We start from the raw sequence: 22,246 nt of genomic DNA on the forward strand, positions 1-22,246 counted from the left end.
ATATGGTTACAATAACACTCTTCACGTACAATCAGTGAAACCAAAACCCCAGCCCCGCCACTTCCTCCCCCTCCCTCCCCTTGCCATCACCGGCGGGGCGCTCTTTCTTCTTCGTTCGGTCCGCTTTGGCATCTTTGAGGGAGAGGAGACGCTTCGACGACGACAGCGCCATGTAGGCCTATAGATGGTCAAACGTGCCGGCACAGCCTGACCCGGCACTGCCTGTGGCTGGCACGGCCCGTGGTCGGCACGGCCCGCCAGGCCCGGCTAGCGAAGCGTGCCGTGCCAGATGGGCCGGCGTGCCATTGCCGCGGCCCAGGCACGGCCCGTCAGCCTGCTAGTCATGCCGGGTCAGCCCAGTGGCACTATGGCCCATCTAAGTATATTGCCCGGCTAGCGAAGCGTGCCGTGCCAGATGGGCCGGCGTGCCACTGTCGCGGCCCAGGCACGGCCCGTCAGCCTGCTAGTCGTGCCGGGCCGGCTCGGTGGCACTATGACTCATCTAAGTATATTATATAATTTAGCAAAAAATGTGTAGTTATGGAGGTTTGAACTCACAACCTAGTAGATAAGAGGCTTAAACACAACCATCTAACCAGTGCAGCTGCAGTTTTATTATATTATATGTTGAATTCTTATTGTTAATATATGTAAACTATTATTTTTAAAATAAAAATGTAACAGTGTCGTGCCCGTGCCAGCACTTCGGGTCAAGATAGTGGTCCAGACACGACACTATACTAACCAGGCCGGGTCGTGCCTGGACCGTGCTTTTTCGTGCCGTGCCTGGGCTGGCCCATCGTGTTAGTGCCAAATGACCATCTATATGTAGGCCTCCCTGACAATGTGTGCCCGCCAGACTGGGCTCTTGGGAGCGCGCCTTGCACTATAGCTGTTTTGAGGGAAAATAGCTATTTGCTTTCGTGCACAATTGATCTATTATCCCGTTATAGCCCCATTTAGTTCGCTATTAGCTGTTTGAAGAGGCCAATCACTAAATGTCATAGCCCGCTATTTAATACACTAGGAGCCGGGGATGCTTGTCCTTCGTGTTGAGCTCGCTATTAGCTGTTTGAGGAGGCCAATCACTAAATGCCATAGCCCGCTATTTAAAACACTGGGAGCCGAGATACTTGTCCTTCGTGTTGAGCTTGGCAACAATGACTCTGAATAGGATTTGTTTGTGGGGCTACCGTCGTGTCGTCTGGATTGCTTGTGCACCCTAGATTTTGACATGGTTTTACCGACTCCCATGGAAACGAATTTCAAATTTAAGGTTAAAAAATCCTTTTATCTGCCCCACGTAAAAAAACAGGTCTAGAGCCGGAGATCTCAGTGAAAAGATCTCTTTTATATATGATGTTCGAAGGCTATCTTATCACCCGCAGATCATGTTTAATTTCGTTCTTAATTTATATATATATATATATATATATTTCTTAATTCTTGTTCATCGCAGACGCCAGACGGTTCCTACAATGGAGCGGTTCTTCAAAAGAAAATTGCCATCAACCAATGATGAAGGGACTTCAGAAGGAAATCAAGATGCACCAAACATAAATGTCAGTACCATTCTCAGCCTGCCCAACATTATTTGGTGCTGTCACCAAAAGATGTCAATTTAGATGAACTTCCATGTGATCCGGCTGATAGGAGGAGAATCACATATTATCCTGGGCTTAAGCTACAAGATCAGATAAGAAGAAGATACCTGGTTAAAGGTCCTCACAGACCACAACCTAGTTTTAAGTATCCACAAAAAATCATAGTGGGCAAGCCACGTCGATTTAACCCAACATGGTTTGATGAGTACAATTGGATTGAATATAGTGAGAAGGTGGATAGAGCTTTTTGTCTTTGCTGCTACTTGTTTAGAGATTGTATTGAAGGTCAGGCCGGAAATGATGCTTTTGTAACAAAAGGTTTCTCTTCCTGGAACAAGAAAGATAGATTAGATGTTCATGCAAGCAAGTTAAATGGTTTTTATAATGCTGCTGTGAAAAGGTGTAACAATTTGCTAAAGCCAGACCAATCAATTATTGTTTGCCTTAATAAGCAGAGAGATGTTGCAAAAGAGGATTATTTTATTCGACTAAGTACCTCCATAAATGCAACTAGGTTCCTACTCCATCAAGTATTAGCATTTCGGGGCCATGATGAATCAGAAACATCTATTAATCGGGGGAATTTTCTAGAGTTGATAAAGCTTTTGGCGGAGCAAAATGAAAAAAATATGAAGGTTGTGCTAAGAAATGCTCCTGAAAACCATAAAATGGTGGCTCCATCAATTCAAAAGGACATTGCTCAATGCTTTGGAGAGGTAATATTGTTGCATGTTGTTTTTATTTTTGTGATATTGATTGATGCATCAACTCAAAAATGGTTTTACATTTGTGCAGATCATAGTTGAGTCTATCATCGAAGAGATCGGGGGTGATGTGTTTTGCTTGTTGGTTGATGAATTTGCTGATGTTTCAGACAAGGAACAAATGGTTGTGGTTTTGCGATATGTCGATAAATGTGGAGTGCTCAAAGAAAGACTAATTGGTGTAGTTCATGTCAATGAGACATCATCTTTACGTCTCAAAACCAACGTTGATCAATTATTTGCCAAGTACAAATTGAGTTGGAAACAAGTGAGGGACAAGGTTATGATGGAGCAAGCAACATGAGAGGTGAGTTCAATGTCTTGAGAGCTTTGGTTTTGAGAGAGAGTAAGTCAGCATATTATATTCACTGTTTTGCTCACCAACTCCAATTAGTGATAGTGGCTGTGGCTAAAAAGAATGATGACATTAGTGACTTCTTTGACATGATATCTCTTCTTCTTAATGTGGCTGGAGCTTCATGCAAACGAAAGGACATGATTCGAGAAAGTCAACAAGAGAGTAAAAAATGCAATAGGCACTGGACAAATTTGTAGCGGTACAGGATTGAACCAAGAACAATCACTTCAAAGACCTGGAGACACTCGGTGTTGTTCTCATCATAAGACTCTTAAGAGTCTAAACAATCTATTTCCTTCTGTTATTGAGGTGCTAGATTATGTGGAAAAAGATGGTCCAAATGATAAGAAAAGGCGTCAAGCCCACGTGCTCATAGATTATCTTCAGGATTTTGATTTTGTGTTTCATCTGCAATTGATGTTGATAATATTGGGAAATGCAAATGCTCTATCACTTTGTTTACAAAGGAAAGACCAAGATATATTGGCAGCTATGTTAGAGGTGGAGTCAACGAAACAAAAAAATCAGAAGATTAGAGATGATGGATGGGATTCTTTATTGCAAAAAATATATTCCTTTTGTGAAGAACACAATATCCCTCAATTAAATATGGAAGCAGAGTATATTGATCGACATAAACCAAGGAAAAAGTCAAACCACACAAATTATCAACACTATAGATGGGACTGTTTGAACCCTGTTATTGATTTGCTACTTATTGAGTTTAATGATCGTTTCAGTGAAACAAATTCCAATCTTATTACTTACATGGCTGCTTTTAGTCCTAGGAATTCTTATGGTGATTTTAAGTTGGAGAGCCTAGTGGAATTAGCTAAGCTTTATCCAGAAGACTTTACTTCAGAAGAACTAAAGGACCTTGCTCATGATCTTGAGATCTACATTGACAATGTACAAGCTGATGACATATTTTCCAACCTGAACACCTTAACCGAACTTGCTAAGCTGATGGTTGATACAAAGAAGCACCTTGCTTTCGGTTTGGTCTATCGACTTTTAAAGTTAGTTCTTGTTCTACCAGTTGCCACTGCATTCGTGGAGAGGTGTTTTTCAGCAATGAAAATTGTGAAGACAATACTTCGTAATCGTATTAGTAACAATTTTATGAATGATTGCATCATTTGCTTTGTCGAGCCAACCTTTCTAGCTACAATCTCAAATAATATTTTGATAGATCGATTTCATAAGATGAATGATCGCAATCGTAGAATGTTTTTATGAGATTATGATAGGTATGTTCCCAGTTCCCATGTGAAGAAAAAATTAAATTATATCATGCTATCTATATTTAAATATAGTTTTATAACATGTTGATTTCATCTTTCAGGTTGCTTTTATATCCTAATTTTGATGTTTGCTTGGAAGCCGGAGCTTTTGAGTCATGGTAATTTCATCTTTCAGGTATGTTTCCAGTTCCCATTGCTATTAATTTGTCAAAAAAGAATTGCAATTATAGATGGTGACACCATTGTTTAAAATCCTAGATCCGCCCCTGGATGAAGTCACCAGCATCTAAGTCCAGTGCTCATGTTGCATTGGACTCTGCACTTCAACACTTGAACCTGAAATAAATTAAAATCAGCGTGTAGGTGGACAGACGCTTTTTCCAGTAGACCAGTACAGAGACCAACCTAGATTAGTGCAAATTGGGCCGGTTCCAGTTCCAAACCGCTGTTCCTTTCACCCAGCGCCAGCAAAACCAGCGGTTTAGCCGCCATGGGCGGAGAGCTCGCAATTCGCGACAGACAGTCGTATCCTACAGCCACTTGCGCATGCACTTGCTTCAGAAACCATGTCCAAGTTCAGGCCATTGTCGTAAACAAGAGTTTGTAGTTTGTAACAGCTCGTGTGCTTACTACTACTAGTAGTATTTATTCTCCAGTGAAGCTCTCAAGTTTTGGCCGATTCTACCTGCAAATCAGATGCCAGAATTCAGAAAGGGAGAAAGCCAATCAGCACGCGTCAGATTCTCCCACGGTTCGCTTACCTCCAATCTGAATTTACGTTTTCCCTATCTTTTGGTCTGCACTGCATGTATGCAAACTAGCTTAGTGTGTGTCCGCGCGCGCGTGTTAGTCTTCAAACCGTAGTCATTAGCAGAACACAAACCTGATGGTTCATTAATCGACGTGACTCCTTTTGAGATACCGTGACGTGGTGATGGTGATCGGAATCATCAGAAAGTTGAAGCATCGATGATCTGCGTTGTTCACGTTTCGGGGCATTCGATTTTTTTGCCACTTTAATGTAGCAGCCATTTAACTTGTGTCACTGATATCATAGTCATTGACATGACAAAAAGTTTGCCACTCAACTCCAAATCCAAATAGTGGCAAATAGTTATATTTTTTTTCAAAATATTCACTCCAATTTAAAGTATATGTTATTTTATTTTTTTTAACAGCGAAAACATCATAAGTTTTTAATTAGTTTTACATAATAAGAACATCTCCAAGAGACTAGCTAAATGGTTCATCAAAACAAATTTTGGCTACCCACCAGCAAAATAACTCTGCAATAGACTAGCCATCCAACTCGACAAGCTATCTGGATCTTCAAATTGGCTCCATCTCTAGCTAAACTTGGCTAGCTACCCTGACTAGCTGAACTAAATAGAGAATCTGTGGGCATATAGAGTGTAATATTTATGGAGAGATAAATAGAGTAAAAAATAAAGAGTAAAAAGTGAAGAGTCTCAGTCTCTCAGATGATCTAAAATAATAATATTTATGATATCAAATAAGTGTACATAGATTTTTTATTAAGTATATATTTATAGTATATCCATTTAAAATCGTACAACAATAATAACAAATTATTTTATTCCAAGTAAGTTAGGATAGATTATAGTTAAAAATCCAATAGAATTCACAAGTGATGTGGATAATTGTTTTTCTTATACTCCTATTTAAAGCTATTTTTTATATCTCATCCTTTCAAGTCTCCCTTAGTTGCTTCTTTCCATGTAAACTTTGATCGTACTTTTCCTCACCTCTCATTAATATTGTGCCTCGGGATCCCACTATGCACTGGCGCCTTTGAATATCTTAGCTGGACAAGATTTCCTTTAATAGATGCTATCCCTATCCTACCGTGTATATCAGCATTCCGGACTCCATTTTTTCTAGTATGGCCATAAATTCAATGTAGAGTATGTATTTTCACAATATTTATCTGCTGAACATGTCATCTTTTAGATTCTGTGCCATGCAATATAACGTGTCTAATTATTATCCTATAAAACTTGACTTTTAGCCTATATGATACCTGCTTGTTATATAGAACATTAAATGCTTGACACCACTTCATCCACATTCTATGGCTATTATCTTCATCAATGTCCTTGTTTAGTCTAAATAGCTCAAGATGTCCTTCTTGACACATCTTAACCTTCTAAACTAACATCTTCTTTCTTATAAATAGTGCCGAAATCACGTATCATATATTTTGTTAATACTACTCAGACTAAAACCTTTAGATTCTAAAGTCTTCGGTCACAACTTTCTATTTACTCCGGTCTGATTTCATCAACTAGCACTATATCGTTCACAAAAAAATATAGTATGACCTTATCCATCACCAAGGAAAAAGTTAAGGGCTCAAAGTTGATCTTTGATATAGTTATGTTTGGGCCAAATTTTGATTACAATTATGATTATTACAATCAAAGGGGTATTTGTTTATATGCATGATAAGTAATTTAATTACTATAATTTGAAAGTTTGAAAAGACACAAAACGAAGAGATTGACAAAAATAGACGAAATGCAAACCAGAGTAGAAAGAGCAGCCACTGTTGTGCCAAAAGAGCTCGTGTTTGTCCCGTACAAACGTCTCACAGCTTGATTGGTCTATTTGAGACGTTGTTCGATCAATCCCGTTACACATAAATTGGATAGAATTGAAAATAATAATGACAATAATAAGTTCGACTCGTTTAGGATTTAAACTCATTCAATCCACATGGATTAAAAGCGTTTGTTCCATACAAACGTCTCAGAGCTTATTTGGCCCATTTAAAGCCTTGTTCGGTTATTCATTGTTACAAATGAATTGAATAGGATTGGGAAAAATAATAAATTCGATTCGCTTGGGATTTAAAGAACGAATTGGTGTGCATTCAAACAAGAAAAACACCACACGTCGCATGTTAGACCATCGACCCAACGGTTCTCTTGGGCACTTCCGAGAGGTCGAGGTTAGCATGAGTAAATATGACCTCAAGCACCATATACAGAAACAATTACCCTTCACAGATAGTACAAACTATAAGATGGGTAATGTTTGCTTTACTCAATCAATTGCATTAACTACCCTTTTCTCAGCTCAAATGTCAATATGTCATCCAAAAGCTATTTGAAACATTCACTCAATTAAGATCCACAAAGTACAAGCACAACTATCTTGAGCAATTATCGTGAATTCCATCTTACGTGAATAATTGATGTTGATATTTGGACTTCAGCAGTTGGGAGAGTAAAAGGCAATCAGTCGCTCATGATCTCACTTCCATCTGAATTTTCAGAGGCATCAGTAACAGCACCTAGCTCTTCAGCCTCTTCTCTGTCGGTTTCCATAGCATCAACTTCGGACTCGTCATCATCAGTGTCCTTATCTTCATAGATTATCGGTGGTGGTACCTCCTCATCAGCTTCATCATCAGCAATCTGGATCATAATAGTAGGATTAATTGTAATTTCGAAAGTGGTCGTCCGTTGCTGAGAAGGAAACTTACCTCGCTGAAAAGGTAATCTAGAGTGGTAGAGAGTTGCAATGCTGACTTAAATGTTGACGTTCTTGCATCAATAAGCTGGAAAAAAATATAGCCCGTAAAATTTGCATCCAACAGTAAAAATGACTTAAATTGCTATCATGCTATATGAACTGCACAAGTACCCAATAACTGGCAAGACAACGTTTTTCTAAGTTACATTGTCCTGTTGCAGACCAAACTCACCACCTCCGACTGATGAATAGAATATCCTAATGAGTGATGACTGGTGAATAGAATATCGCTAATACAGTGCAAGTTCACTTTTAAACCAGGCAGTAAGATCCTAGAGAGGCATGCATCATCTCTAAATGTAAATGATCACCAGGATGGGTGTTCCACTCAAGCATAATTTAAGTGTTGATATTCAGGGTTCTATTAGTTTTTTATATAACTTCTTAGGGGCATTGCATTGAAAATTCTTCAAAGCAACGGGGTTACTTCATTTTACAAACCTGGTAGAGCGAGTTGAGCAATGACAGAGAAGACTCCTGAGACACTATGCTGCTCATGTGTCGATTCAATAAAGTTTGCAGCCACGGGAGTAAACAAACCAACACTGCACCCCTGAGGAGGTAAAGGTCTAGAAATTAGTCGGTTGTGTCAAAATGCAATAGCCAATTAAAGAGTAATACTGAAACTTAGAAATGTACAGCATTAGCGTTGTTCGAGTAGCCAGGATCCTCGATCCAAAAAGGTAAACAAATCATGACAATATACAAATCAGCACGATCCTTAAACACATCATGACACATTACAACAGAATAAAGAATTCAACAAGCATTACAGGTCATTGGATCAGGGTGAACACTATGCTTATACTTTACAATGAACACACATACAAATAATATATGCATAAACACAATGTGCATGCTTATGGATTCCAGTGGACAGATAATATATGCACCACATAACTTTTATGTATTAAATCGACAAAAAACAACTCCACAGAATATTACCTAGATTGTATTTGCAAGACAAAGAACTTGAGAAGCTTCACAACATCTGCTGGTGTTAGGAGTGATATAGACTTCGTAATAACCTGTGTAACCCAGCAATAAATTATGAGACATAGTTAACTCTGCTATTTGTCAAGAACAATCTGAACATTACTGACTTTCAGCAAATATATGGACTAACAGATTTTGACTACAGTTTGCATACAACATATTCTGTTCATTTTCAGTTTTGCCAAAAAGCAAAATCATTAACATGAGAATAGCAAAATAAAAGATGACTATATGATCAACAAAAGACTAGAACACATTCAGTTAAACCATCCAATTCATCATTCAGCCAAGTGCAATTGATCAAGAATATCAGTAGTTTTCCTTTTCTAATATGATAGAATTCTATTGACCTGAAGAAAGGAAAATATGCGAGGACAGAATCACCTAAACTTGCATATCCCAAACAGAGTGTGCAGGCCACCTAAAGACATACATATTCCGTTTTGGACATCAACATTATCTCCCAAAGAAAAATTTTGAGTGCCACCATTTTTATTTTCAACCCCCCATAAAACATAGTACCATGAGTATGTTTTATTGAGACAAATGCAAATATATGGTTCTTTTATTTGTCCAGTCTAAAAACTTTGGAAGATATTGATAGTCCGGCTTCATTAGTTTGATAGCATGTAATGTCAAAGCAACAAATATTTTTCACTGGAGGGTGGAGGGAGCAAAACTTTCATCGGTGGTAACAGGTATGAAGATGATTTCAGAAATGTAGTACAACAACAATGGATAAGAGTCGTAAGGAGAAGATGCTTTCACCAAACTTAGTACAGAAAATAATACCTTCTCATCTCTATTATACAAGCAAGTTAACAGTGCTACACTATCATCAGCACGAAGAGCTTGCTTCAGCAAGATATGGACTGAATCTGCACTTGGTGGTGCCACAGAGAGCGATTGCTTCTCAGTACCATGTATTTCATTCTCTCTATTGATTAAATTCAGGGTTGCCAGTTTTTCCTCCATAGTAGGTTCATCAAGATTATACTCTGACATTTCCTCGCTGATGACTGTGTCTGAAACTTACCAAAAATTGCAAAACCCAGTTAAGTAAAAGAGCAAGAAAATAAAGGGTGCCCTTAACTCTGTTCGTTCATAGTTAAATAGTTAGTGCACGAGATAATCAACTTTTTCAACTCCATCAGTGTTATATATATTAAAAAGAACTGTACCATTTGTACAGCGGATGTAAATGAAAGTCAGAATTTCAATTTTAAAGAGGTGCTGAACTTAGCTAGGACATGTCTCACCATTAGTGGAATCCAAAACAGATGACGTTCTCTTCCTTGATCTTTCTTTTTTCTTTGCGCTTTCTTTTTTCTTTCCTTTTCCTTTATGAGTTGGGGTCGTCTTCTCTTGCAAATCCATATCTCCAAGTTATACACTATTGCTGCAGAGGAATAACAATTTTGATCAGTGACCAGGGTTCTAAAAACGACACTAAGCGCATGCTTCATCGTGCTGAAGCGATAAGCGGACGGGTAACGCTTAGTTTGGGACATAAGCGCCACCGAAGCGGTGCGGCCGCCTTGGTGAAACAGTTGCTGCTGGCTCCCGCTGCCCACCGGCCGCACGCGGCGCGCAGTGCAGCCGACGGGGGGCGGGCGCCGTCGACGGTCCACCTGAAGCGGGAGGGGAGGGCGAGGCGCGTACGCAGGGTCGCAGGCCGGTGTGCGGAGGACCGGAGTCGCGGGCGCGAGGCGATTGGCGAGAGGCGGGAAGGGTAGCCGCTGACGACGACGCCGAGTCTGGGACTGCCCCGCCGTCCCTGAGAGCCCGAGCCTGAGCGCTGCCGCCGTCGCCTGCGTGTTGAGCGCGAGTCGGGGTGGGAGCGAAGATGTAGTGCCGGCGCTGCGAGGAAGATGGAGAAACGGCGGCGGCTGTCGGGCTGGTTAGGGTAGACTGGTAGAGAGTGTGGTGGAATGTGGGTATGTCCTTAATTAATGGCTTCTAAATGGGCCAGTAAATAAAAAGCCCATCCATCTGTTTTTTCTTTCCAAATCTTTAGGCAGATCATCGTATAATTTGATGTATCTTGGATGCTTTTGTGAATTGTGTTAGGGTGTGTTTGGTTTGGCTTTTGGTTTTGGCTTTTGCCCTCTAAAAGCCAAAAGCCAACCAAAGGGCTGGATCTAGGAAGCAGCTTTTTCTAAAAGCCGACTTTCTCGTAGTGCAAAACTGAAAGCACCCCTAGACCTGCTTTTAGTGGCTTTTGGATGGAACTGTGAAAACATATATCGAAGAACTTTTAACGACTTTTAGTGGTTTCCACCAAACGATTTTTAGCTTTTTAACAGCACACAGCCTACAGCAGCTTTTTTCACAGCTCACAGCCCACAGCAACTTTTTCCACAGCCACAGCCCAACCAAACAGACCCTTAGTGTATTGCAAGACTGGATCTATAATCCAATCACGTTGGTCTATTAGATTTTATAATGTATTACTCTTTTATAGCACGATTTTCGTGCGCCATACATCACGAAGCGCGTAGATCTGTCTCCCTTCACCACTTCACGCCTACCAACGGGTTGTTACATCGTAGATGTGCGTGAAAACCCATCTAAGCCTAACACAAAAGGCATAGATAGACCGTGAAAAATTACTCAAACCCAACACAAAAGAAAGCTAAGCGCAGCGCTCCCACATTGGCCACATAGTATCGTCTCGCTAGCTAAAGGAGATAGGAGAACGAGCAAGCTATAAAAAGAACGAGCAACCGAGCAAACTATAAAAAAGATGTTGGACTTCTTTTTAATTTATACCTTTTCAGGTCTTTTGTCTGAGATAAAGTAATATTTATTTTTTATCAATTTATTATCTAATAATATATTATATGTGATCAGTCTTATGTGATTAGTCTTATAATACCAATTACAAAATGTTGGGTGTTTCGTACCTCGCTCCGACAAATAAATTTATTGTGCGCGACCGTGATCCGGAGGGTGTGCGCGGAGGGCGAGATTTATACTGGTTCGAGCAGAACATCCATACATCCAATCATTGGTGGCTTACACTACCGACATCATTGATGATCAAACTCGTAGTAGGGGTTACAAGCAGTCGATAGAGGGAGGAGAGACTCCCATATCTCTTATTGGGGTGGAAGTGAAGCTTAGAAGCTATATGGTAGAGTCCTAGCTAAGTCTTGGCTTTGCGGGGTTCCGGCCTCCTGGTAGCGCTCCTCCTCCTGTTCGTCCTTGTGGCTCGTCTCTGTTTGAAGGTGTTCGATCGTCCCGCAGTCCGTCCTTCTATTCCTCGATCAGTCGATCCCCTGCCCTGAGGCGGCTCTCTCCCTTTTATAGGCAGGGAGAGGGGTCGGCCAACGGTGTCTTCTTTAGGAATATGCCATAAGGCAGGGGTAAAACTAGTGTTTTGCCCCAGGGAGTGATGAGGACATCACTTCCATACAAACAATGCATAGATCGGCAACACGAGCACGTGCATGATAGCTAAATCTTCAGGTTCATTCTAACCTAGTCAATTATGTTTTAGAGCTTACGCTTGGTGTCATGGATGTTTTGATGATTAGGAACCTTGGAAAGGACCAACAAGGACTTGAGAAAGGCCAACATATCAAGGAGGAGAAGATAGGACGTTCACAACAAGAGAAAGTCAAGTCTGACTCAACTTCGTCTCCACCTCGGAGTTCAGGACCAGTCTACACTAAAACGGACGTCCAAGTTGCATCCGAACTCTGATTAGGTTGGGCTTTATATGGATGGAAAGCTAAGTATATAAGTTTTCCAACCCAAATGGAACCATCTTAAAATTATCAGGAGTCAACGGGAATCGTCAAAACAAGTCAGCATTCAGATTCTGTTTTGGTGCTGCGACACCGCCTGTTGGGCTGTTGAGTTGTGTATCGTGTTGGAGCCCATTAAGGGTGCGACCAGGGGTCCCGCACGCCCCTAACCTCTATTTTACCAGCAACCACCGCCACATTATGGTTTGAGTTTTGCTTAGATCATACCTGTTATCGAACAGTATCGTCGTTTATCGGTTTCTGAGACCCCACCTCATAATCAATGCAGTTTTAATTGTGTTCTTCTTGTTCTTGCTTACGTTCTTGATTGCGCTTGCAGGGATAAGCCTTCGTGGTGAGGTCACTCGTGTGTCACGGGTAATAACGAAAGGAGCAACGATGTAGTGATTGCGAGGAGACGTTCGTTGGGAGCCTTGGATCATCAACGTCGAGATCTCCACCCAATCAAGTTATCGTAGCTCACGGAAGATCGGGCTTCGCCATTCTATCAAGTGATATCAATGAGGCCACACGTACTTGTGGGCCCCGGGGTTGCCTAGATGTCGCGTATTTATCGTGGTGGATGACGTGGGGGCAGGGATGGTTAGGGATGACAGTCATACTCGTGGGTTTCGTACCTGATGGACATAGATATGGGTATTAAAACTTACCCACGGGTATTGTCGGGTCGGGTACCCGAAATATACCGGGTAGGGTACGAATACCATATTTTACCTGTGGGTATCCAGTGGATACCTGATATACCAATTCAAAGCTTTATATGGACTGTATTTAGAAAACAAGGCCCATCTAGCCAAAACCCAAAAAAAGAACCCTAAGTCATACCACCCGTGGTTATCCATGTGCTATGCTCGCGCTCCATCCATCGGCCAACCCCACCCCCAAATCCTCGATCCCCAAACTCTTCCCTACCGCAGCTCCCACACGGCCACCCACTCCTCGTGGGCCACGGTGCATCACCCCCGTCCTCGCCTATGGTGCACGTCGGAGGCTCAAAGGTCGACGTCACGCCGCTCGCAGAGCTCCACGCATTCCTAGGGAGCGCTACACCGAGTCGTTGCCCAGGTCGGAAGATCGTCGCCTTGGCCCCACCTAAGATCCGCGTCGGGCTCGACGCTACGCCGCGCCGCCAGCTCCAGCGACCCGCCAGCTCTACGCCCCATCAGGTAGTCACGTGAACTGAATCGATGATGTTGCTCATCAGTTGTCATGAAATGTGATGTTGCTTACCAGTTTTTCATGGTATTATTTAGTCTACAATAACATATCCACCGGGTACCCGATGGGCATGGGTACAGGTACAATTCCTCGCTTGATTGACTTGGTGGGTATGGATATTTGTAGAAGTCTCGGGTACAATATTGGGTCGGGTATTATTATACCCGAATACAACCTGACCCGCTGCCATCCATAGGGATGGTCCCAGGCACCATCATTCGAGCTACACCAACCCTTACTTCCGTAGCCTGGGGCTCTGCCATCCCCGGCCCCGGGCTCGGTGCCGCGGGGTTTGATCGGGGCCGGTCCTTACAGGGTTGGTGCACCTGCCTCCTCCGACTGACTAACAGGCCCCAATGATCAAGAGCTCTTTTCTCAGCACACTCACTGACTGGCGGGTCCTAAGGACCGGGAATCATTTCCAGACACATAAGCATGAGGTTGTTCACTTTAATATTAATTTTATTTTTATAGATACTAAATATGAGTGTATGTCGTCGCAATACACAAGTATTGGACTAGTTAATCTAAAAGGAGCACAAATAGAGATAGAGGTGGAGAGAGATCTAGCCCTTGATTCATTTGCTCTCTCGATTGCTCTCTGCTCTCATCTCTCCTTGGTTCTTAATTCATTTACAGTCTTAATTTCTCTACGCACTTATTTGTATGGTGAAACATTAAGCATGCTTAGAAACGCTTAAGTATACTTAAACTCTAGACATCACCGCTCGCTTAGCATTTGATCATGTATATAAAGATCATTTGGTACTGTAGAAGGGCTATTTTTTAATAAAAAAACTTGATCAAGTTTAGGATGGTTCGACTTAGAGGGCCCTTGTTTGGGATTATCTATTTATATTATATAATCCAATAAAATTTGAACTAAGTGACAGATAATCTGAGTAGATTATTATCTCAAACAAATACCAAGACACCTAAAAAATTATTAGATCTAACGGTGGCCAACTTAGCACGACCCACATTTTCAGAGTGGATTATTACAGTATAGTTGCTATGTCACCAACCTAGTAACAATCGGTACAAACTTGAGCCAAATTTACAATCTCGACGGCACCCCTCCAGCAACAACAATGGTTTCAGCTGTGATGAATGATGCATCGTCAGATGCCAGGAATGCGGCAGCTGCCGCCATATCTTCCACGGAACCCAATCTCTTAAGCATAGTCCTCTCGTTAAGCTTTTTCCTCTGTAGAATAATTCAGGTTAGGTCAATGGATTTGAATGGAAGGAACAATGATAAGCTGGATAAAATCTTGAAATGAATGGGTGTGAATAACTTTTTTGCGCCATTCAATTAGATGATGATAAATCTAGACATATATAAAAAATATATACATCATTTATTGTATGAATGCATTAAAAATATAAAACAAATTTTAATTTGGGACAGAGGGAGTAGTAGACAAGAACCAGTGATGGACACATGGATAATCTCATCTAAGTAAAATACCCTCCGCAGATTCGGAGCTTTACTTTCTCTATACACAGATAAACATACATATTTTTTCCATACAAGGAAGAAACATTGTAATAGTGTCAAATGTTTTCATTGTCATTAACCAATCATCAAAATATATATGAAGACAAACTATGCATGCAAAGATAGAGAAATTACTTACAATGGTCTCGTTGTCTATGAAGAAACTAGCAAACCGTGTCGGAACAAAACCAGGGGCTATACAATTAACACGAATATCGGGTCCCATCTCACCAGCAAGAGCCTAAAAGGTGAAGATCAGAAGCTTAGCAATAAATTATAAAAAATAGTCTACTAGTTTATCTTAAAATTATGCATAAATTGATGCTTTTTTTGAAAAAAGGTCCATATAATCTCATGATGTGCAACATGTGTACAACATATCTTCTACTTTAGCCTCCACCTTAAAAAAGGCATTGTAACACCATTCAAATAACCACCTCAGGGCGTGTTCATTTTCATCTCAATCCATGCGGATTGGATGAGGTTGAGTGGGTGTAAATTCATAGCAAGTCAATGATTTTTTCAATCTCATCCAATCTATATGGTGTAGAAATAACTGAACAAGGCCTCGGGTGGTTTTTGCCACCATGTCACTTAAGCCCGCATGTTAGAGATGACACATGGTGATTGGCCATCCTAGCTGGCATTGATGCCACTGTGTCATGCCCACTATGACGTCAATGATATAATCTAACCCACCCACTCCATTCCACAACCACAGGTATGGAGAAGAAGCCAAAGGTGGAAACAACTATGTAACATCTCCCGTGGTCTAAAGGGTCGACACATCACAAAAAAACTGATGAGTAGCTTGTGCTAGATGGTAGCCCTTTTTCTGATGTCAACATAGCCAAGCATAAGGACAAAGCAGCCGTGGGCGAAAACGCCATGTTGGAGATAGTTGTGATCACCATAGCTATGATCAGGTTGTCAAGGTTGACACAATCGTTCATGAAGGCGCACGTGCAAAACAAACACAATGGTGACGATAGAGACACATTAAGGTAGTAATCGTGGAAGGAGATGATATTGAGGTCAAAGCAGCCAGGGTCGTAGAGGGCGTAGATATAAGACAATGATGTAAATGAGGCAGATAAAATCGGAACAGAGGGTCAATATAGTCAAGCCATCATGGATGAAGCATGCATCGGGGTTGTTAGACCTGATAATGCTTCGAGGATGGAAGCACACACTAATGTTGCTAATAAAGCATGTACTAGGTAGAGAGCTACAACTATAAGCCATTGTCTAAGGGGCTTCACGTCAGTTGTGATGCCCTGAATGGTGGAGATAGAAGGTGTTGATGCAACTTACTGTTGTTAGAGTAGACAAAAGGGTAGGAAAGAGACGATGTTGTTGGCAACAAGGATCTGCTAGATGAAGAAGTGTGTGAATATACACTCCTGCCCAAAAGCAAGCAATCCAGGCGGTGCTCGATGTCCACAATGAACTTGAAAAACTTGATAAAGATCAAGTGCAAACAAGTGGTGCACAAGAGATGCAACACGATTGTCGAAGGTAAATAGCAAGATAGAGATGCAAACTCTCGTGGATGACGCTGGTATTTTTACCGAGGTATCCGGAACCATGCAAGGTTTCGACTATTCCTCATTGGTGCCCCTACGCAAAGGGTAGCCCACGCGAGAGCCAAGCACCTTGGTCGAGTAACTCCGTAGAGAGCCGCGGGCCTTCTCCACGCGTAAGTGGTGCTCCGCTTCCGGCTCTTCTCGGACGCTCTCCGTCATCTCCACTATCGAGCTTCTGGTCGAAACGCGCGGGTCTCGTTCCCTCCAGTACACGGTGGCGACCGTGACACAAACTCGGTTGTCACGGTCTTGCAATACTCTCGCCCCACTCGATATAGTTACAACGACTCGCGCAAGAGCCGAGAGGTTGTGTGGTTTTTCTAAACTCATTCAACTAACTAGAATTCACATAGAACAAGAGCATAAGCGGTCTAACTAACCTAAGCACTTCGCAAAGCACCTACGCTAATCACCGTGTGATTATTTTGCAACGAGATTAGTGAGGGCAGTCTTCGACTCTTCGTCAACGAATATGGACCACGACGACGAAGACAACATAAGGAGGTAGGTGACTAGTAATATGGCCTAGCTAGAACGAAGATGACATCGACAAATCAATATGACCATCTGTTCAAACAAGGATGTTGTCCCTCTCACATCATATGCATTTTGCAACTCAACTTGATCCAGTGGTGTACAAGTACAATGATTTTTTAGAGTTTTAACATGCCACTACAATATGATATGCTCTCTAGTCATGTACTCTCTGCATCCTAAATTACAATAACTATTAGAGAGTGAAAGCATCTCATTAGTCCAAATTTATATAATAAAATAATAAACTTTATGATATCAATTAAGTATCATTTGACCTTTCAGTTTTCACAAATTATATATATACATATATTATTGTCATAAGTACTTGTGATCTATTTATAATTTTGGTCAAACTTGATAGGATTTAACTCTTCAAGAAAGTTGGAATAACTTATAATTTAGAATAGATTGAATATATATTAAAGGGACATGCATGAGCATTCAAACGGACATCCAAATGGGAAAGTAACATGCTCATGTGTGCTTCATTAATCCAATATTATTCAATTATGAACTTGCCAAACATACGTTTTACATAATAAATTACAAAATAATATAATTCACGAAGATGTATTAATATTTATTACAACTTTCTATCCATATAAATGATAACGAGACGATTCTGACACTGGTCAGATACATCAAACAGAGTGAAAAAATAACTCAAAAACAGATAAGATATACCTTTGTGAGACCAAAGAGAGCGGTCTTTGTAACACCATACATTGTCAATCCTTGCTCAGGATTGTAACCAGCAATTGAAGAAATAAGGATCACAGATGACCCTGCCCGTAGGTGGGGAGCAGCATCCTAAGAAAACGTTCGATAGAGGAAGATAATGATGTCATCTTTATTTGTGGAGAATGTCGAATAGGAGGAAGAATCCGCTCACCTGAATAAGAAGAATAGAAGCCTTGACGTTAATATCCCACAACTTATCGAGAACAACCTCTTTCATTTCAAGTATGACATTCACAGTAGGATTTGCAGCAGCGTTGGAGACAAGAATATCAATGTGCCCAAAGTTCTGCAACCATATAATCAGTTGATTACTGCTACACGAATCCTCACATCCTCAAATGCTTTTCAATATATAAGACATGAACATAAACTAAAATAATGTACAACATGATCAACAAAACAAGTGATTTGAGATACGAAAAAGGTACACTTTAGATGCAAGCGAATAAGACAAGGTATGACCACTGTGTGTCGAAGTACTAATGAAGTAAATGCAAGTTGAGCTAGCCATCAACCTCAATGTCACAAGATGAACAGATAAAAGAGAAATGACACGGCCTTTTGGCTCGAGACTTTCACTTTCACATGATAAATATATACTACGCTACTGTTCGTAAGCTTGGAAAAGCTATTGACTAAACTGATAAAAGAGCGTTATACTCATAAGTGAAATTCCAGTAGATATTTGTATAAATGAGGTTGTCTTAGTTCATAATTTAAGAAAAAGACAATTCTAGCTCTAGTAGCGGCATTATTTGCACTTATGCACAAATAGATCTCACTGTTACCCAGTTTAAAGATGTATCTATCAATGTCTGTGTTTTACCAACCATGAACCCATGTTTCTTAGCTAGTTTGGACAATGCCGTTGCACCAAAAAATGTACTACATTCCAAAATATTAGTCGGTTTAGCTATTATTCTTTATGTTTATATTCAAATAGATGATAAATCTAGACACACATACAAAACACATGCATCAAGAATTGTACGAATCTACAAATTTTCTAAAACGACTACTACCTCCGTAATTAAATATTTGTCGCTCGTTAGTTCATTTTTATATTAAACATGACAAATAAAAAATAACGGAGAGAGTACTATTTTAGCACGAAGCTAGTATTAAGCAAGCAGCTAGAGAAAATACGAGGTGGCGACTAACGAGGGCAGGCAGGTAATGTCGGGTGAGCAACAGAGCCAGATCCTACTAGGAAAAAAACAGAGTTGACAGGAATCCCCCTCTTCCCCAAGGTTCAGCAAAACGTTAACCGCAGGGAGGCCTGATGGGATCGCTTAGCAACAAGAGGAAGCTGACAATGCAATGTAATCCATCTGAAAATGAACTATTTTGGACTGAGCAAATACGAGGACAACAAAACAAGCCCTGAAAGACTGGAACCCCCTTCCACAGTTGCGACCTTGACGGCCGTCTCGATGATGTTCTTGCGTTGCTGTGCGTCGGATACGTGGCAGACGGCGCCCACCACGGTGATCCCCTTGGCCTTGAGCCCCTCCACGGCCTCGTCCACGTTCTTCTGCATGCAACGCCCCCCAACCGATGCACAGAAACCCGCAGTCAGAAAGAGCAGTAGGGAAATTCGATCCCAAGAGAGGATTGCAAGCAGGAAGGGCGATCAAAGAAACGAGAAGATTGTTGCCGTCTCAGCTGGATCTGGACCTGCTTGCGGGAGGAGACGACGGCGGCGGCGCCCTCCAGGCCGAGGCGCTCGGCGATGGCTAGGCCGATCCCCTGCGTGGACGCCGTCACGACGGCCACCTTCCCCTCCAGACGCCGGCATTTGACATCCATCGTCACCACCGCGCAGGCCAAGCTTCGAGGTCGTCGGTCGCTCTCCTCTCTCAAGTCTCAAGAACGCCGGCTCTTCGCTGATGCTGGTATAGCCTGGTACAGCAGTGCCCACTGCCCGCGCGTTGCCCAAAGCGGCAAAGCCATTAACCATCCTAGTTCAAAACAAGACCGACACTGGGGGGCCGGGCGGGGGCGATGGAGGTGCGGGGACCGGAGCAGGCGCCGAAGAGGTGACGACAGGCCGTGCGGGGTCCGGAGCCACCTGTCAACGAAGGATAGGCTAAGAAGAGGAGAAGTTGTGCGAGGACTCCTGATATGAAGCTAAAATAAAAATAAAAATAAAAATTTATATCACCACTAGTACTTGATCTTACATTTAATATATAGTTTTTGAAATACGTGATATCTTCTATCTATTTGCTTGTCACTAGCTATTCTTGTTTTTCCCATATTTTTTATCCACGTAGGAAAGAGAGTGAATCTAACTAATAAAATAGCTAGCCATTAGAGACACCCTTACTGACACGTTTAAAAGAGAGTAGCTAAAGAATCTCTGAACAGATCATCTTCCATTACTAGTAGTAGTTTAGTTTTTCCTTCTTTTATTAGAGTTCTCTAAGATACTACTAATACATTTAGGGCTAGTTTAGGAGTTAGAGGAACCAAGCCTAGGAAGAGAAAACCTCCTATGAATAACTAAATGTATTTTAAAATGATACCCTCTGAAATTGTACGCCTTGAAAAAAACAGAGATCTTAAGGTGATTTTAGTTCCTAAACTAGTCCTTGAAGTGGATATGCAAGGAATTAAATCACCATTCATTCGAGGGAAACATAAGGTAGATTTTGATAAATTATTTAAAACATTTTCCATTTACATGACCTAGACAATAATACCAGATAAAAGTGATATTTCAATCATTAGGTAAAAATCTTTTTTATTAATGTTATGAACATAATTATCGTCAAGATTTAGGATATACAACCCATCCATGGATCGAGATTCCTGCACACAAAAATTTACTCAAATAAATAGAACAACATTTATTCTTAATTGTTATCTTATAACCACCATCTTTCTCTAGAACTAAAAAATATATAATGTCCTTACACAAAACTGGAATATAATAATAATTAGTTAATCCAAAAACCAATGATAAGGGCAACGATAAATGATAAGTGTTGATGGCCAGCGCAACAATATTTATCATGTTGTCTACACGCGCATAAACGCATTCAACTCAACTCTTGCAATTTTGTAGTTCTTTTTAGTTTCTACAATGATTTTTCAGTATGAATCATCGATCCGGTATCAAATACACATGATTCACTAAAAACAACCAGATTAATTTCGATAATACATATACATGAAGTAGAAGTCCCACTTTTCCTTCCTTTTGTCTTCGAGGTACTTTTTTGTTGTTCCTAGACAAATGTTTAAGGTTGCCATAATATAAACATTTGTCTTTAGAAGGGCCAAACTTAGGCGTTGCATTTGCCTTTGAAATCTCATCTTTATCCTTGCCCTTTATAAAGTGTTTTGGCTTTCGCTATCTTTCTAAACCATCATCACATGGTCAAAAATCTTTTTAATGTTCTCCTCGGTTGTCTTAAGCATCCCATATAACTCAAACAAGATCTTCTCCATGCCATTCATGTGAAAGTTCAAAATGAACAACTCATAGCTTAGAGGGAGAGAATAGAGGATCACATCCATAAATAGCTCATCAAGAAGAGCAAAACCAAGCACATCAAGGCTCTCAATGTAACCCGTGGTCTTGATTACACGAGGATAGATTGGACTTCCTTTGGTTAGCTAGCATGAAAACAGAGACTTAGAGATATCATATCTCTCAACCCTTGCTTGGTTCATGAACATGACATGAAGTTCTATAATCATAGTGTAGATATATGCATACTCATATTGCTTCTGAAGCTCAAATGACATAGTGGCAAGCATGAGGCAACTAACATCAGGGAGTTATTGGTGTACTTCTCATAAGTACTTTGGTTAGCATCACTTGCACTCTTCGATGACTCATCAGGATATGGAGTCTTAGGAACATACTACATATTTTCTTATCTAAGAACAATTTTTAAGTTACAGTACCAATCAATAAAGTTTGCTTCAATAACTTTTCCTTTGTCAAGAATCGATTGCAAATTAAAATCGGTAGGAACATTAGGTGCCATCGCTATAATTAAAATAAAAGGCAAAGTTCAACACTATGTTTACTTCATTCTTTTATTAAACAATTTAACAAAATATTATTCCAGTACATATTTTGGAATTCTTCCTTCATCTGATGACATATAGTGGACAAGATCCATGTTCAATAAGTTATGGTGAGCTTCGGTGTCACGGCTATAACATAATGACCTATGTAAGAATTATTTACTAACCATATTCTATGAGACTATTGTTTGTTGGGTGGCAACTAGTACCTCGGATCCCAACATCATGCCAAAGGCCCAAACACGGTTTGATTGTCTCGCTAAGTAATCAACATTATGTATGTAGATGTCCAATAACCACCCTATTAGATTAAATAATCAAT

The 22,246-nt window shown here is 40.8% G+C and overlaps 2 protein-coding genes and 1 long non-coding RNA gene across 4 annotated transcripts; 1 reads left to right on the forward strand and 2 right to left on the reverse strand.

Annotated features, from left to right (window-relative positions):
* Positions 1-2,118: 2,118 nt before the first annotated feature.
* LOC103630685 (uncharacterized) lies at positions 2,119-4,122 on the forward strand. The gene is made up of 3 exons (XR_555190.2): positions 2,119-2,320; positions 2,400-2,675; positions 4,072-4,122. It is a non-coding gene; the product is annotated as an uncharacterized lncRNA (long non-coding RNA).
* Positions 4,123-6,845: 2,723 nt separating this feature from the next.
* Positions 6,846-10,560, reverse strand: LOC100193178 (uncharacterized). 2 transcript variants are annotated; one of them, NM_001358678.1, is made up of 7 exons: positions 10,187-10,422; positions 9,784-9,923; positions 9,317-9,549; positions 8,474-8,556; positions 7,970-8,081; positions 7,479-7,553; positions 6,846-7,410 (listed from the first exon to the last, which is right to left on the reverse strand). In NM_001358678.1, the coding sequence occupies exons 2-7, from the start codon at positions 9,899-9,901 to the stop codon at positions 7,231-7,233; spliced, it is 801 nt and encodes a 266-aa protein (NP_001345607.1). In that variant the 5' UTR covers positions 9,902-9,923; positions 10,187-10,422; the 3' UTR covers positions 6,846-7,230. The 2 variants fall into 2 exon arrangements, with proteins under 2 accessions (NP_001345607.1, XP_008647369.1); XM_008649147.4 differs by having other exon boundaries at positions 6,943-7,410; positions 9,317-9,555; positions 10,187-10,560.
* A 3,793-nt stretch (positions 10,561-14,353) lies between these two features.
* Positions 14,354-19,789, reverse strand: LOC100273876 (Short-chain dehydrogenase/reductase SDRA). Its single transcript, NM_001358679.1, has 6 exons — positions 19,558-19,789; positions 19,298-19,414; positions 18,032-18,166; positions 17,824-17,949; positions 15,156-15,257; positions 14,354-14,722 (listed from the first exon to the last, which is right to left on the reverse strand). The coding sequence occupies exons 1-6, from the start codon at positions 19,687-19,689 to the stop codon at positions 14,573-14,575; spliced, it is 762 nt and encodes a 253-aa protein (NP_001345608.1). The 5' UTR covers positions 19,690-19,789; the 3' UTR covers positions 14,354-14,572.
* Between the last annotated feature and the right edge of the window lie 2,457 nt (positions 19,790-22,246).

The sequence above is a fragment of the Zea mays genome, chromosome 6, assembly GCF_902167145.1.
Source record: "Zea mays cultivar B73 chromosome 6, Zm-B73-REFERENCE-NAM-5.0, whole genome shotgun sequence".
NCBI classification, from domain to species: Eukaryota; Viridiplantae; Streptophyta; class Magnoliopsida; order Poales; family Poaceae; genus Zea; species Zea mays.